The 15,071-nt window shown below is 32.7% G+C and overlaps 1 protein-coding gene across 1 annotated transcript; it reads right to left on the reverse strand.

Moving 5' to 3' along the window:
* Positions 1-1,874: 1,874 nt before the first annotated feature.
* On the reverse strand, positions 1,875-2,671 carry LOC115951426. The gene is made up of 2 exons (XM_031068639.1): positions 2,638-2,671; positions 1,875-2,353 (listed from the first exon to the last, which is right to left on the reverse strand). Exons 1-2 carry the CDS (start codon positions 2,669-2,671, stop codon positions 1,875-1,877), a joined length of 513 nt encoding a protein of 170 aa, XP_030924499.1.
* Positions 2,672-15,071: the final 12,400 nt, after the last annotated feature.

Genomic DNA, 15,071 nt, shown 5'->3' on the forward strand with positions numbered 1-15,071 from the left:
GCAATTTTGTGCGTGTAATCTTATACAAATGCCAAGCCATAATTCCATTGGAATTCACTCATAGAATTTAGGAGAAACAAAAATTTATCCTATTTGGTCCAGAATGGTGATACACTCTATGTATACAAGACAACTAAAATTGTACTTTTTTTTTTTTTTTTGTTGAGAAACTCATGCTTTCAATTATAATTAGGAAAATGCTAACGAGTGCCCTTAGGGCACTGGTTAAGAATCCAGTTAAAGAAAGTTTTTATGGGAAAAGAAAAAAAAAAAAATAATTAATGTTTTGACAACTTTTTTCATTTCCCATAAAAGTAATGTCAAGACTTTCCTAAAATTGATTATTAACAAATGCCCTAAGGACACTCATTAACATGACCCTAACAAGTTTTGACATCAATTAATTATGTACGAGAATGTATAATTTAATGTGTACAACAATAATTATTAATTAGCGTTTGGTCTAAGATACAAGTTCCAATCATAGTTGAACATCATGTTGCATATGAAAAAAGGCCAAATCTCACGGCAATTAAACCGTGTTGCCTTATTGTATTACCAAATTTCGTTAAAAGCAATAAATTGTGTCAGAAAACCATTGGGCAATTAAAATAAACAAATACTAATTGAGCAATTAAACCGTGTTGCCTTATTTTATTACCAAATTTCGTTAAAAGCAATAAATTGTGTCAGTAAATCGTTGGGCAATTAAATAAACAAATACTAATTGAGATAAAATAAATAAATAAATAGCATTACCGGCCCTAGGTAACAGTCTCCAATGTTTTCTTTTATTATTATATATAAAATGATAATTACATTATTATTATTAAACATTGGATTGACCAATTCTATTGATCAATAAATAGCTTTCTTCTCTTTCTTTCGTGCTGTTTGGTCTGCACTTCTATGCCACTTTCGAGGAAAAAAGAGAATTCGAATTTTTTAGGGATTATTTATATATTATAGCTTGTTCATAAAATGTGGTAGAGAGTACTATTATTTCATTTGATTTATTTTGATATGATTGGCCATCTTAGTGGGACATACATCATGGTGGTTAATCATCTTCATTTGGTGCTGAAAACCCAACCTAATAACAACAACCTAAAGATAATCAAGTACTATTTATTTAATACTTATAACAATGTGTTTCTTCTTCTTATGCAATAGTTTGAAAGTATTTATTTTTTAATAAATCAATTGATTTACACACAAAAACCAGAAACTAAGGAATAACCCGTTTTTGTTATTATAATATATATATATATATATATATATATATAGACACTTATTTAAAGTAATTTGTAGAAAATATTCAGGGTAGTGAAAAAAGGATACATTCTTTGTGATTTATTTTATGAGGCATATACTCAATGTTATTATTAAAGAAAAAGGATACATTCGCAATACCCCACTTGGCCTAATGGCACTTCCTTAACTTGAGAGGAAGGGGAGGGGGTGGTGAAAAAAAAAGATATGTTAATATAAAAGAATAACATATTTTATTTGTTTTATTTTTTTTTTAGACAAAAAATTTTAATATATAGCGTTCGCTTCTGATGATAATTATTTATCATTAAACTAAAATATCAATTGATTTTTGGTGTAGGCGAGGATTAAAACTCAGATTTCTATTCAATTATTAAAGACTTTAATAATTGAGCTAAATGTATTGCTAAAACATAACGGATTAAGCATAGAAAGTGAAAATGTCACTCAATAAAGTAGAAAGGACTCCATATATTGATCACAATAGCATTGATCTCCGTGTTTTAGCCCTCTCCCCTTAATTTATTATAAATAAATGTGAATCAAGACAATGATTTCATTAAAAGAAAGGCACATATTTTTCCGTCAAATATGTATGCAAATTATGTAGCAACGTATGCATTGACACTTATTGCAGTCTGGCTAGTCAAGAGCATATCTTCGGTTATAGCAGCAGTAGGTGAATCAGAAGGGAGGCCATTTTCGCAATTGTAAGCTAGAGTTGTCAACTGGCCTAAATCAGTGATGTCCTTGTACTTTCTCTGCTTTGACAACAGGTAAGCCGCATTGAGCTTGTCTTGCATATCCTTGTAAAGCGTCACACAATTGGAAAAATCATTTTTGAGAGACGGATTGGTAGTGTTGTCACGAAATTGTGTAAAACTCTGGTTATTGTCACTAGCTTGTTTCATTGTTAGCTCAAGTGATATTAATGAGAGTGTGGGGAGGTCTGCCGAGCTAGTACGCGGATCGCTTGTTAATATACTCTCACAGATTTCTTGGTTTTGAGTTTGGGAGCAAATGGTGGCCAGGACATCAGGGTTGACACCATAAGAGCAAGAGATGAGAAGAGAAAGAGATGCTACAAACAGAGTAACAGTAGAGAATAATGGAAAGCAGCCCATTCTTGGTTATTGTATTGTAAATCTAATTCCTTTAAGTTGAAGGTGATCAGAAAGATATATATAAAAGCTGAAGAAAGGAGATTTGACAGCCAGACCCTATCTAGATGCTTGTTTTGAACTTCAAAAACATGTGTTATGCATGAATCAATAATATATGTTGATATATTTAAATATAAATGTAACAATACTCAATCAATCAATCAATCATCAATCAATATATATATAAAAGCAGATTCCTTACCTGCAAGAGCAGAAGGTTCTGCCAAGTGACGCATTGTATGATATTTTTTTCATTTGGGCTTTCATTTTATCTAAATTTAGCATTTATATCATTTAAATTTAGCATTTATATCAAAATATTAATTAAGTATATATATAAAAGCAGATTCCTTACGTGCAAGAGCAAGAGGTTCTGCCAAATGGCGCATTGTATAATATTTTTTCCATTTGGGCTTCCATCTTATCTAAATTTAGCATATATATCAAAGTATTAATTAAGTATATATATAAAAGCAGCGACTTTATAAAATGTTATCAACAAATCCTAAAATCAATAGAATAGAATTACCTAATAATAGAATTTAAATAAAATAGAGAGATAAAAAAACGTAAAAGAAAAAAAAAAGAATTTTCATTTTTTTCCCTACGTTTCTTTAAAAAACATAAAAGGAAAAAAAGATAGAACTTTCATTTTTTTTCCTACATTTCTTTTTTTGCGTCACGTGACTTTACCAAATTGCAGAAATTTTACTAGATTTTTGAAAAATAAATATATTTTTGTTTTGTTCTTATTTTTTTCTCCTATAATTTCTAAGTTGATAAAAATTTTAATTTGAAATCACTTCTTTAGATAAAGTTTGATAGACACAAAAACTCAATAATTTAATATCAACTTAACTTCTTCTCATCCATTAAGAAAAAAAAAAAAATTCTTAAGCTTCACACTTTCATAAATTTATATATATATATATATATATATTGTTCTTATCTTCTTAAATTGCAGGATTTTTTTTATATATTTTAAAAAAATAGATAAATTTTTTTTGTTCTTATCTTCTTCTCCTATAATTTCTATTTTTTTTTTTTTAATTTCAGCTTCACACTTTCATAAATTCTTACTATATGTAAAAAAAATTGAAGAATTTTGTTTAGATTTTAAAAATTGGAATATTTTTTATAAAATAGAAGTTTAGTTATTATTATCAACTTAAATTGTAATACTTAATCAATTTTTAGGATGTACAAAAAATCTTAATCAATCATTGAATGCTTATCAATTTTATTTAAAGCACCATTCATTTGTAGTTTTGTACTTTAATTCATTAAAAAAAACGTCTATCCTTATTAGTACTTTCTTTCTTTATACTAATATGAAATTCTATCCATATTTATCCAATAAAAAATAATCGAAGGAGATTTAGTTTAAGTATAAATCATCTAAATTCAAACTTTATCGGATTAAGAAGTTAGTATCAAAAACAAAGATTTAAAATCTTATCTTACTCTAAAATACAATACAAGTGTTATTTTGCTTAGCTGTGTTTGTCTCTTTACTTCTTTTTTTTTTTTTTGGGGGGGGGGGGGGGGGCCTGTCTGCATGTAAATAGTGTTACCTCTAACAATGTTGGTGTAGTAATGCTTTTTCATGAGTACTTATTTTTGATGTTGCGTTGCAGCTTTCGTAATTGAAAAGTGCTACGTTTCTCCTCTTTGCCCTACCTACAACCTTGTAGGTAATTTTTTTTTCTTTCATCAAATTGAATAGATTTTGTGTATTTGTTTCCTTTTTATTATTATATAATATGAAATTCTATGTTTCATTACACCTTTAATTGTTTTTTTTTAGAAGTCAATATAGCAAGCAATATATTTGTATTTTTTAATTTCTTATTACATGATTATTTGTTGTTGACATCAATATTTTATAATGGATTTAATTTGTTATGACTTTTTTTTGGTGCTTTGTTCCATGTAATCTATATTCGTTAATTAAAAGCAAAATTTGCTATCAAACATGAAATTGGATACAAAAGAATCCATCTGTCCAAATTTCTATATAAGTCTATCTTTATTTAACTCTGTTTTTTTTTAAGCTCAAAAATTTGGATATTTTTTCATTAATGAATTGAAGTTTTGGCTTAATTTTGTTTTTAACCGTTTCGATTATTGAATTCATTATTTTTTCATGTGTAATATTAATATCTGTGTTTTTTTTTATGATAAAAAAAAAATAATATATGTGTTCTTAAAGGCTAAAACACAATACAATCACAAAACATTACTTTAAGTTAGGGTGTTATATTTATTTATTAGTAAGTTAGAATAATACATTAAGTAAGAGTATTATGTTTTTATTTATTATTAATTTAGAATGTTACATATGGATACATATGTTGGTTTAGGGTTGATATAACTTATAACCATTTGAATGAAATCAACACTAAAAAAAATCATTTAAATATTAAAATAAGAAATAAAAATTAAATTTATTTAAGTGTACAAGTACAAATTATTTTTTAATCTTAAATTTTAAATTAATTCTTTTTTCATTTTATTTGTTATTAAATTTAATTATTGTAGGGATAAAGGGCCCAAAACCATATGTTGGGCCTTGGGTTTTGTCTAAAGACATTGATAGGTCCGAGAAAGAGCAAATAGTTGTTACATGTTCCCCGTTAAAATCTCATAAGTAGGAAACGAATGAAAGGTGGTCCGAGGAGAAACTCCTCCTCGGATATGATGAATATAGTTCAAAGTACGTACTCCAGCTATTAGAGTGATCCTCCAAGAAGCTCCAATGATGGGGACATGCCTCATAAATATACAAAAAAAGAAAGAAAGAAGGAAACCTAAAAATATCTAAGGGAAAGTTGCCACCACCGCATTAAATGTATTGCAGCTACTTTTCTGGCCGCGTTTATGTGGAGAAGACCTCTGAGCAGTGCTACCTTGGCTACCACAACTCACAGAGAACCAGAGGGGGTGTCTGATGGAACAGGTACTCAAGTAAGAGATCGGATAATCAACAAGTGTAGGATGAAGATGGTCCAAAGGAGGATATATAATGTGAAAGGCTCTTCATGAAAAAGAGGAGGTGAAAGAGAGAGAAGAAAGATTGTAGCAATCTAAACTATCTTTGCATTCATTTGTGATTAAATTATACAAGGGGAACCTCCTCGTACTGAAAATATCTGAAGACCAAATCTCTTATTTGTGTTTAACAGTCATTTAAATTAAATCTATCCGTTGTTCAATTCATTAAGGTCTAGTTCTTTAACCCACTTTCTACAAATTTATTGTACTGGGCTCATTGGGCCAACATCCCATACGTTTTAGGCTTGGAATGTAAATCAAGACCCTACAATTATATTATCAAAATATTTTTTATTAAACCGTGCATTGCACGAGCATAATATTAGTATATATATAAAAGCAGAGACTTTATGTGCGAGAGTATGAGGTTTTGCCAAGTGGTGCATTGTATGATATTTTTTCCATTTAGGCTTCCACCTTATCTAAATTTAGCATTTATATCAAAGTATTAATTAAGTATATATATAAAAACAGATACCTTATGTGCGAGAGCATGAGGCTCTATCAAGTGACGCATTGTTTGATATTTTTTCCATTTGGGCTTCCATCTTATCTAAATTTAGCATTTATATCAAACTATTAAGTAATGACATATGCATTTATTTTGATGCATTAATAAAATTTAAAGAATTTGTATACATTTATATTTGAAATGATTTGGATAGATATGGATGGATCCAAAAAGTTATGAGAAAGATAGGAAGTAAGAAAGCTTTTTAATTTTATGCATAAGACTAAATTTAATGCAAAATTGCAACAGTTAGATTCAATGAATATTGAGTAATATGATTATTTGCCTCAACATTTGTCAAATATAAATCCTCATTTCCTTTGGACTTAAAAATCAAAGGATGATAAGTAATTTTTTACTAAATTTATCAAAATGTACCGCGCATCACTCAAGATATCCACTAGTAAACTATCAATAGCACCATTATGATTTGAGCGATTGAGATTAAATTATGCCTTAGCAATAGGGCTGATTGGAAGCCCATATCTGAATAATAATTAATAATAGTATAAGAAATTAGTTAGTAATCTATGCAAGTAAAAGTTTTCATGGGCTGTTGAAAAAAGTTGAAACAATGGGTGACATAAGGGGGGCTTCTATTTGCCAGAATGGTCCTAGACTAATGCAGATGATAGACTTATTTTTTGCAAAGTAAAAGAAAATGAGTGCTAGAAGCTTTTGGAGATCTTAGCCATGTATGAAAGTGCATTAGGTCAGTAGATAAATAGAACGAAAACCACTCTCATTTTTAGCAAGTCAACCTCATAGGATTTGCAGGATACAATCAAATTAGCTCGTGGGGTGAGGTTGGTCCAACAATATGAAAAATATTTAAGTCTACCATCATTTATTGGCCAAAAAACGAAAGAGAGTTTTGACAACTTTAAATAGAGGGTGTGGAAGAAGCTGCAAGGATGGGAGGGCAAATTATTATCTCAAGCACGCCAAGAGATTCTAATAAAAGTAGTGGCCCAAGTGTTACCTTTTTATATGATGTCATGATTCAAATTGCCTAGCGGTTTGTGCCATGATATAGAATGTCACGCCCCAAAGCCAAAAGGGTCCAAAGCATGAAAGACCGAGCCTTCAAGATGTATTGTAGTGATTTTTTTTTCTTTCCATTTGATAAAAATAAATAAATATATTGATCTCTCCACAATATGAATCAAAGCTCTATAATCACACTTACAAACAATACAAACTACAAATCATGTGTCTCCAAATATACATGAAAATCCAAAGCTCCAAATAAATAAACACAAAATCACAATCCTCTCTAAGATACATAATTACAACAGAATCTAAACCTAATATGCCCAAGGCTAACAAACCTCAAGAGCCCAACCTCCAGTGGAATTAACTATGGCCTCGAATAACTTAATAAACTGAGCACCAACAATTTATGGCACAAATCTCGCACTTAGCATAGTACTCCAATCACCCCCAAAAACTAAGCTTCGTACCTGACGTATAACTAATTTATCTGTAAAACTGTTGGAGAGTGGAATAAGCTAAAGCCTAGTAAGTAGCATAATTAATGGGGGTGGCGGAAATGCAAGTTTCATTTTCAATAATAATAATATGATCTGACAAGAATGATTGATTAACGAAACACAAAGTTTCTCAAGGTAGATACCTTGAAACTATATAATCTGTGAGCACCAACAATATAATTTCCAAAACTATAATATCTAACATAATGTAAATTATCACAAAAATACCACACTACCACATAGACCAATCAAGGGATCCACCCATTCACAACTGGCATGATATTGTCCTCTTTGGTATGTAAACTCTTGGCCCCATGGACAGCAGCCTCACTCATACCCTCAAGGTTTTTCTCTCCCCCCATGGGCAGTAAAGAGAGTGCATCAAATAGGACCTCTCTTGCATGTAGTCTCTCGGCCCCATGGGCAGCAGCCTCACCCACACACAATCAAGGAACCTCTTCCCCCCATGGGCAGTAGGGAAGAACGCATCATCCAAAGTGAAAGGGCACTGACCTAGATTTAATTCTGTTGTCACAAAGGCTACAAAAACCAAATCAAGTGATCATCGGGAAATCACACATGGCATGATGTTAAAACCACATAAACTCACAGGTTACATTACTTTGAAACACATAGTTCATATCCAGGTAGTTTTAGAAAAACCTTAAATAATCTAACTTCTACAAAGTTTGTAAGGTTTTCAACTTCATTCTTGTCAAGAAATTCTCTATCAATTTCCCAAATAATAAGACAAGATAAGCATCTTTAAATTTTTCAATATACCATAAAATCCATGATTTCCTTATCAAAGATTAAATAAAAAATGCTAATTTTTCTATATCAACAATTCATGCATTTCCCCAAATACAATACCAAATATAATGCATTTTCATATATAATCATATATATATATATATATATATATATTAAGGTTACGACACAATATTAAGGTTACGACACAATAGTTTTTTAGGAAAATATAGTTTCCATGGGTAGTTTCCAAAAGCGTGTCTAACCCAAAAACAACATTTATGCAACATGGTTATTTTTCAAAAATCTCATTAAAAAGCTACTTACCTCGGAAAGCCAACCAGTTTTATCTCAACCAGGCATCACAAAATCAACTAATCCAGTCACTAGGTCCATCACCAAGAATATCGAAACCTAGAAACACAATGATCAAACCTATCAATAACAAGGCCTTTCACAAAGTACCATCACGCTTATCTCCATAAATCATAATGATACCTTAAAGTCTAGCTTGCCCGTCCTAAGACAAATTCCCTTCCCAATTAGGAACCAAACAAGCATCCAAGAAACTCATAGTGCCAACAACCAAAACATTTTAAATTCATTACCGTAATATAGCATACTCAAGAATCTCTTTTGGTACTAAATAATATATTTAAGCTAATATAAGATCAACCAAGGTTTGGGATTAATTCCACAATTTCTCAGCGTTTTAGTCTTGCTTTCAGATTTAGTACATAGCAGGGCAGCCATTTTGTAAAAATTGTTTGGTCAATGAAAAGTTATCCGATTAATTCAAAACTATAAGGGAACATTCCCCTATATGTATACAATGTACCACAGAAAATTCAGCCTAAAAAGATTTTTCTATAATTTTAAAAATCATGCATTGTGGCTGACTCAAATCTGTCATAACAGCTTTAGAAAATTGCTATAGTTGTAAGACTAGCCCAAATTATTTGAGAATTTACTAACATTAAAACCACCAGATTTAAAGCATATTAAAAACAAGGAATCAAACCCAAAATCTCATATAAATAACTTATCAAACACTAGGTATGCAAAAGCACATGCTCACACTCCACTTTCATAAATTCAAAGTTAACACTTCACTCACACTCACACTTGCCAAAGCCATTTAAATGCAAAGGAAACACTTTGGAATCAACTGATGCAACAAGAAAACCTATATAGCTGCTCTAGGAAACCAAACTTCAAATACGCACTAGTAAAAATAGACAACCAAAACACCCCATCAAAGCAAACACACCTAAATAGTTTGAAATTTTCAGATTTAATAAAAACTCATGCTGCCCAAATCCTCATAACCCTCTAAACTTCCAATACTCAGCAAACCCATCAAGTATATACCATAAAAATCATAAACTAACAAAACCCAAGGGATTTCATAGAAGAAATTGAGAGAAAACTTAGATTTTTACCTTGAGTCTCTTGCACTTCAAAATGTCATAGAGTTTTGGCTCTACTAGGAGAATCAATGGAGACATAATCCTCCTTAAGAGGGAGATTTCGACTAGAGAGGAGAAAGAAATGATGAAGGAGATGGGAGCTAGAGTGTGTTTGTGTGTGTTTCGGTGGGTGGGTGAGATAGAAGGATAGAGAAATAGAGAGAAGGGGCAGTGGTCAAGAGGGAGAGAGATATCAACGTGAAAATGAGGAAGAAAAGGGGGGGGGGGTTTGACTTAAGTTGAAAAGCTTAATTACTGATTTGCCCCAAAAATATCTTGTGAGTAAATTACCCATTTGCCCTTCAAGCTTCCTCCAAATTACACTTAATAACCGGGGTGTAACATAGAAGCTCTAATTCGGGAATTTTTTCGGGGGCAAAGAGGGGAAGGCCAAAAGATACACTGGACCAAGTGGGAGGATTTATGCAAACCAAAGACACAAGGTGGAATGGGGTTCAAAGATCTTTCAAGGATTAACAATGCACTCTTGGAAAAACAAACATGGCGTCTCTTGCATAATAAAAACTTGTTGTTCTATTGAATTTTTAAGGTGAAAATTTTCCCTAACTACACAATCATGGAAGCCACAAACCCAAGTTTAGCCTCTTATGCGTGGAAGAGTATTCTTAGGGGTAGAGAAGTCATCAAAAGAGGAGCGGTTTGGTGGATGGGTGATCGATGATCAACTGCAATCTAGGGGGAGCGTTGGCTTCTAGAGAGACACTCTCCAAAAAATTTTATCACCATGTATAGGAGGTCTAGCCAAGGCCAAGGTGAGTGCTTTAATTGACCAAGAGCACAAAACCTAGAAAGAAGAAGTTATAGATGCCAACCTGCTAAGTTTCAAAAAATAAAATAAAATCCATTATGCCACACGGATCAGCCCAATACACTCACCTGGGCATTCAACCCCACGGGGGAATACTCAATTAAGTCGGGCTACAAATTCTTGCATCAAGAATTCCAGAATTCACAGCCTGGTCAGTTCGATCCAGAGTGCCTAAAGCCTCTGTGAAAAGCGATACGGAGTTTACAAGTTCCAAGTAAGGTAAAAAATTGGGTTTGGCGAGCGACAAAAAATTCTTTACCTACAAAGATGAACTTGGTGAAGCGACAAATTATCACAAATGATTGCTGTGAGCATCGCGAAAGACCAAAAAGAAGATATAGGCCATGCTTTATATCACTGTCCGAAGCTATTGGAGCTTTGGAACAAAGTCCTTCTCTGGAATCACAACAGCCTAAGCCAAGTGATATCATTTATTGATTTAATGGGTTGTGTTTTTGCAGAAAATAGGGACTCCACTCTCTTCTCCATGGCAATCTAGGCGATATGGACTTGGAGAAATTATTTTCAACTTGAAAAACTTGCAGTTCCTCTTGGCCAGTTGCTGCCTCAAGCAAAGGAAAGGCTGCGCGATTTTAGCCTCCATAATTCCTTGACCATAACACTAGTGGGATGATCACCCACCTACTGGCAATCTCTGAATAGAAATCTATTTAAGGTGAACTTCAATGGCATGCTATTTGATTCAAAAAACAGTGCTAGTATGGGTGTGGTTATTCGCAATGATATGGGATAAGTCACGGTTTCTCTCTCGCAAAAAACTTCTCTCCCATTCACAGCCATTGAAGTGGAAGCTATAGCAGCAAAGATGGCTCTAGAGTTGGCTTTGGAGACAAGTTTTGATCAGGTGATATTGGATGTCGACTCATTGATACTCATCCCGGCACTTTGGAACAAGTCTCACTCATTGTCACACTTTGGCCACATTGTGAAAGACATATAGTACTTTGCCTCTTGTTTTCCAAAAATACATTAATCTCATGTTTGTAGGCATTGTAACACTGTAGCTCACTCTTTAGCAAGATAAGCAATTTCTATTTCTCAAATGCAAGTCTGTATGGAAGATGTATCACAAGATATTATTCATGTACTTTAGGCCGATCTTAATGGCCTCCCTTAAATGATAAGTTCTGTCTTTATTTCAAAAATAAAATAAAAATCATATTATGACCATATAATAATTGTGGGGGCCGGTCAGTCATCAGAACTATTAAAGTCAATTTAATTGGGCCTGTAGCCCATCCAAGGATGCAAATTTGTCCGAGGAGGCCCAAGTCAGATCGTAAGGGTAACCGCATGAAAGGAATAGTGAATATCACGAAAAGTGAGTTCAGTATTCGTCTGAGGACACAGTCCTCCTCGGAAACGTGAGTCCGAGGACGATCAGGACGCCGTCTTGTTACAATCGTACCTCGGAACTATGTCACTACTAAAAGTGAGATAAAGGACCAAGGGTAAGAAAGAGAAGGCAAACAAATATCTATAATCACAGCTGCCTCCACATTAATTGTTTTTCAACCAACTCTCTGGCCGCATTAATGTGGAAGTGATACCTGAACAGTGATGAAGCAGCCTTACAGCCACTCATAGGAGGTTCCAGGAGGTGTTAGATGGGACAGAAAGAAATCCCCCAAACCCAACCTACACGTGTGCGGTGAAGATGGTACGAAAGGGACAGTATATAACATGAGAGAATAACTTGCCAAAGGGGGGACGAAACATAAAAAAAAAAAAGGAGGAGACGAAAAGGATACAGAGAGAAAAGACTGAGAAACCTTAGAACTTTACTTGTTTCAAAGAGAGACCCATAATGACATCGGTTTTAATTCATCTATAAACGTGAAAGTGAATCGTTTTTCTTTCGAAGAGTTAAATCTAGTTCTCAAATACCCACGCTCTACAAATTATATTGTTCGGACCTTTGACATACGAACCCAATACCCGTTTGGGGTCGTTACGAATTGACTCCTTATAATAATATTTTTGGTTAAATTGCTAATTTAGTCCTCCAATTGTTTTTAGTCTAACTATTAATTGTGCCATTTAGTCCTACGACCTCTTTTTTTTCCCCTTTTTTATACCGATAATTCAATTGTTATAATAAAAACAAGAATGGAGGATTTGAACTATAATTCTTTTTATAAATAAAATTAGGTAAGGCTTTTTGCTAGTCCTTCCTGTAGACATCAAAATTTTATAATTTGTTACACTACTTTGTGACCATATGATTTATTTCATACAAATTTTGTGTACACTTGCATTTAAATTTTAATAAAAATTAATAATTTAAATTGACTTCACTTTACATTATATTTTAAGCTTTTAACATATGCTCTTAATTTTTTCAAATTTTAAATAAAGTGGAGGTTTATATACATAAAATGTACTTAATTTTGAAAGTTGATGAACTAAATTGACATAATTAATAGTTGAGAGATCAAATTAAAATTCATCACATAGTTGAAGGATTAAACCAATAATTTACTTATTTAGTGTTTCTCAACCAAAAAAAGGAAAGTAATTTAACCTAATGTTTTCAATTCAATGAAGTTCAATTTAATTTTTTCTTTCTCCACTTTCGAGCATGTCATCATCATCATCATCATCATCATCATCATCATCATCATCATCATCATTATTATTATTATTATTATTATAGAATTCTAGTTTGTCATGTAAACAATACAAAAATAAAATCAGTCCAAAAAAAGGTAAAATGTTATTTTGATCCTCAAAATTTATCACGAGTTTTTTTTTTTTTTTAGTAATTTAGATTGTAGAGACAAAAATAGGAATGGAAAAGTAACTTTTTCTAATAGTTTAGGGAAGAAAAACAAACATTTGATAAAATTTAGAGACCAAAATAGTATTTTACCAAAAAAACAAAGTAAGTATTAAATATTTGAACGAAGTTTTGAATTTGTTTTTGAATAAAATATTTAAAACCAAAAAATGAAAAAAAGAATCCCAATTATATTTTAACCAAAAAATAAATAAATAAATAAAGAAAGAAAGAAAGAGAGCTAACGACAAAAAACGGCTCATATTTTCATTTCATTTAGGAGTTGCTTTCAGTTTCAAAGGCAAAATTTGCCAAACAGTATAATTCTGGAAAAATTTTAAGCGAATGACATGTGTTCAATGTTAATTAGTTAGTTGGACTATTTTTTTGGAAATCGATTTTAAGAAACTCGACTTCCAGCCAAAATCGATTATAGTAAACTCGTCTTTCAGCCAAAATCATTTTTTCCTCTCTTTTTTTAATTCATTTTCGGTAGGAAGTTGAGTATAGTAAACTCAACTTTCGCTGAAAGTCAATTTTGGTATACTCGACTTCAAAAAAGAGTTCAACTAACTAATTAACTTTGAACACATGTACCATTTTCCCTATTCTTTGTGTGTGTGTGTGTGTGTTTGTTTCTTAAAAAAAAAAAGAATGGGTAATTGTCTCACATTACTTAAGAGAGTGTGTTGTGTGTAGTATAATTGGCCTCACCCTCCCTTAAAAGTTACCATGACTTTTGAGTGAAGTTGTGGTGTGTCTTTGTGTTAGAACCTCTTTCCCTCTCCCTTATGTGTATGTGTGTTTGTTTCTAAAAAAAAATACTTTGAACGCATGCCATCCACCTTAAATGTTTCTAGAATTATACTATTTGGAAAATTTTGCCCAGTTTCAAACTTTTCTTTCTCTTCTTTCACTTCCAAATTCCAAATCTCTCTCTCTCTCTCTCTCTCTCTCTCTCTCTCTCTCTCTCTCTCTCTCTCATCCAAAACAACCCACAATGTCTACATATATCATGTAAACAAACGTGTGTATATATATATGCACCAAGCTTTCTCTCTCTCTCTATAGAGCAAGCTTTCATGGTGGGGCTCCACTCTACTCTCAGACCCACCTCTTCTTCTTCATCTTTATCATTATCTTCTTCTTCTTCATAGTCCTTCACTTCTTGCCTCGTCTTGATCCTCACACTTCTCTTCTTCACCCTCGTTGGCTTCACTTTCATTCTTCAATGGTGGGGCATACTTAACTAGGGGTGTATAGCCAACCCGCCAAAACCGACCTGACCAGGTCGGTTTTTAGGGCTTGGTGGGTTAAGTTGGGTTACAAAAAATTTTTTGATAGCGGGTTGGGTTGGGTTTAGGTCATAAAATTCCAAATTCACCAAATCCGACCCAACCCACCTATATATTTAATATATATTGTAAGGACTCAATTCGTGACGGTCCCAAAATAGTATTGGGCTCGTACGTAAAAGGCCCAGACAATATAATTTGTAGAGAATGGGTTTGAAAGGCTAGGTCTTGGTCACCGGACAGTGGTTTGGATGGCTCCGGTCAGTGAATCTCGTCCGAGGAGTCTATGGAGCTTTGTGCTCTTGTTATCCTCCTTTTTTCTAGGACTCCATGGCTTGAGAGACGAGTTGTCCCCCCCTTCTCGCACTGCCTTTCTTTTCTTTTTATACTAGCGTTTACCCTCTCTCTAGCGTCCACGTGTAAGCTCAATTTTCT

This window comes from Quercus lobata, chromosome 7 (genome assembly GCF_001633185.2).
Source record: "Quercus lobata isolate SW786 chromosome 7, ValleyOak3.0 Primary Assembly, whole genome shotgun sequence".
Lineage (NCBI taxonomy): Eukaryota > Viridiplantae > Streptophyta > Magnoliopsida > Fagales > Fagaceae > Quercus > Quercus lobata.

Coding starts and splice junctions, on each gene's coding strand:
- LOC115951426 (XM_031068639.1), bottom strand. CDS start 2,671: ATGCGTCACTTGGCAGAACCTTCTGCTCTTGCAG. Junction 2,354..2,637: donor AGAACCTTCTGCTCTTGCAG/GTAAGGAATCTG, acceptor CTCTGTTTGTAG/CATCTCTTTCTCTTCTCATC.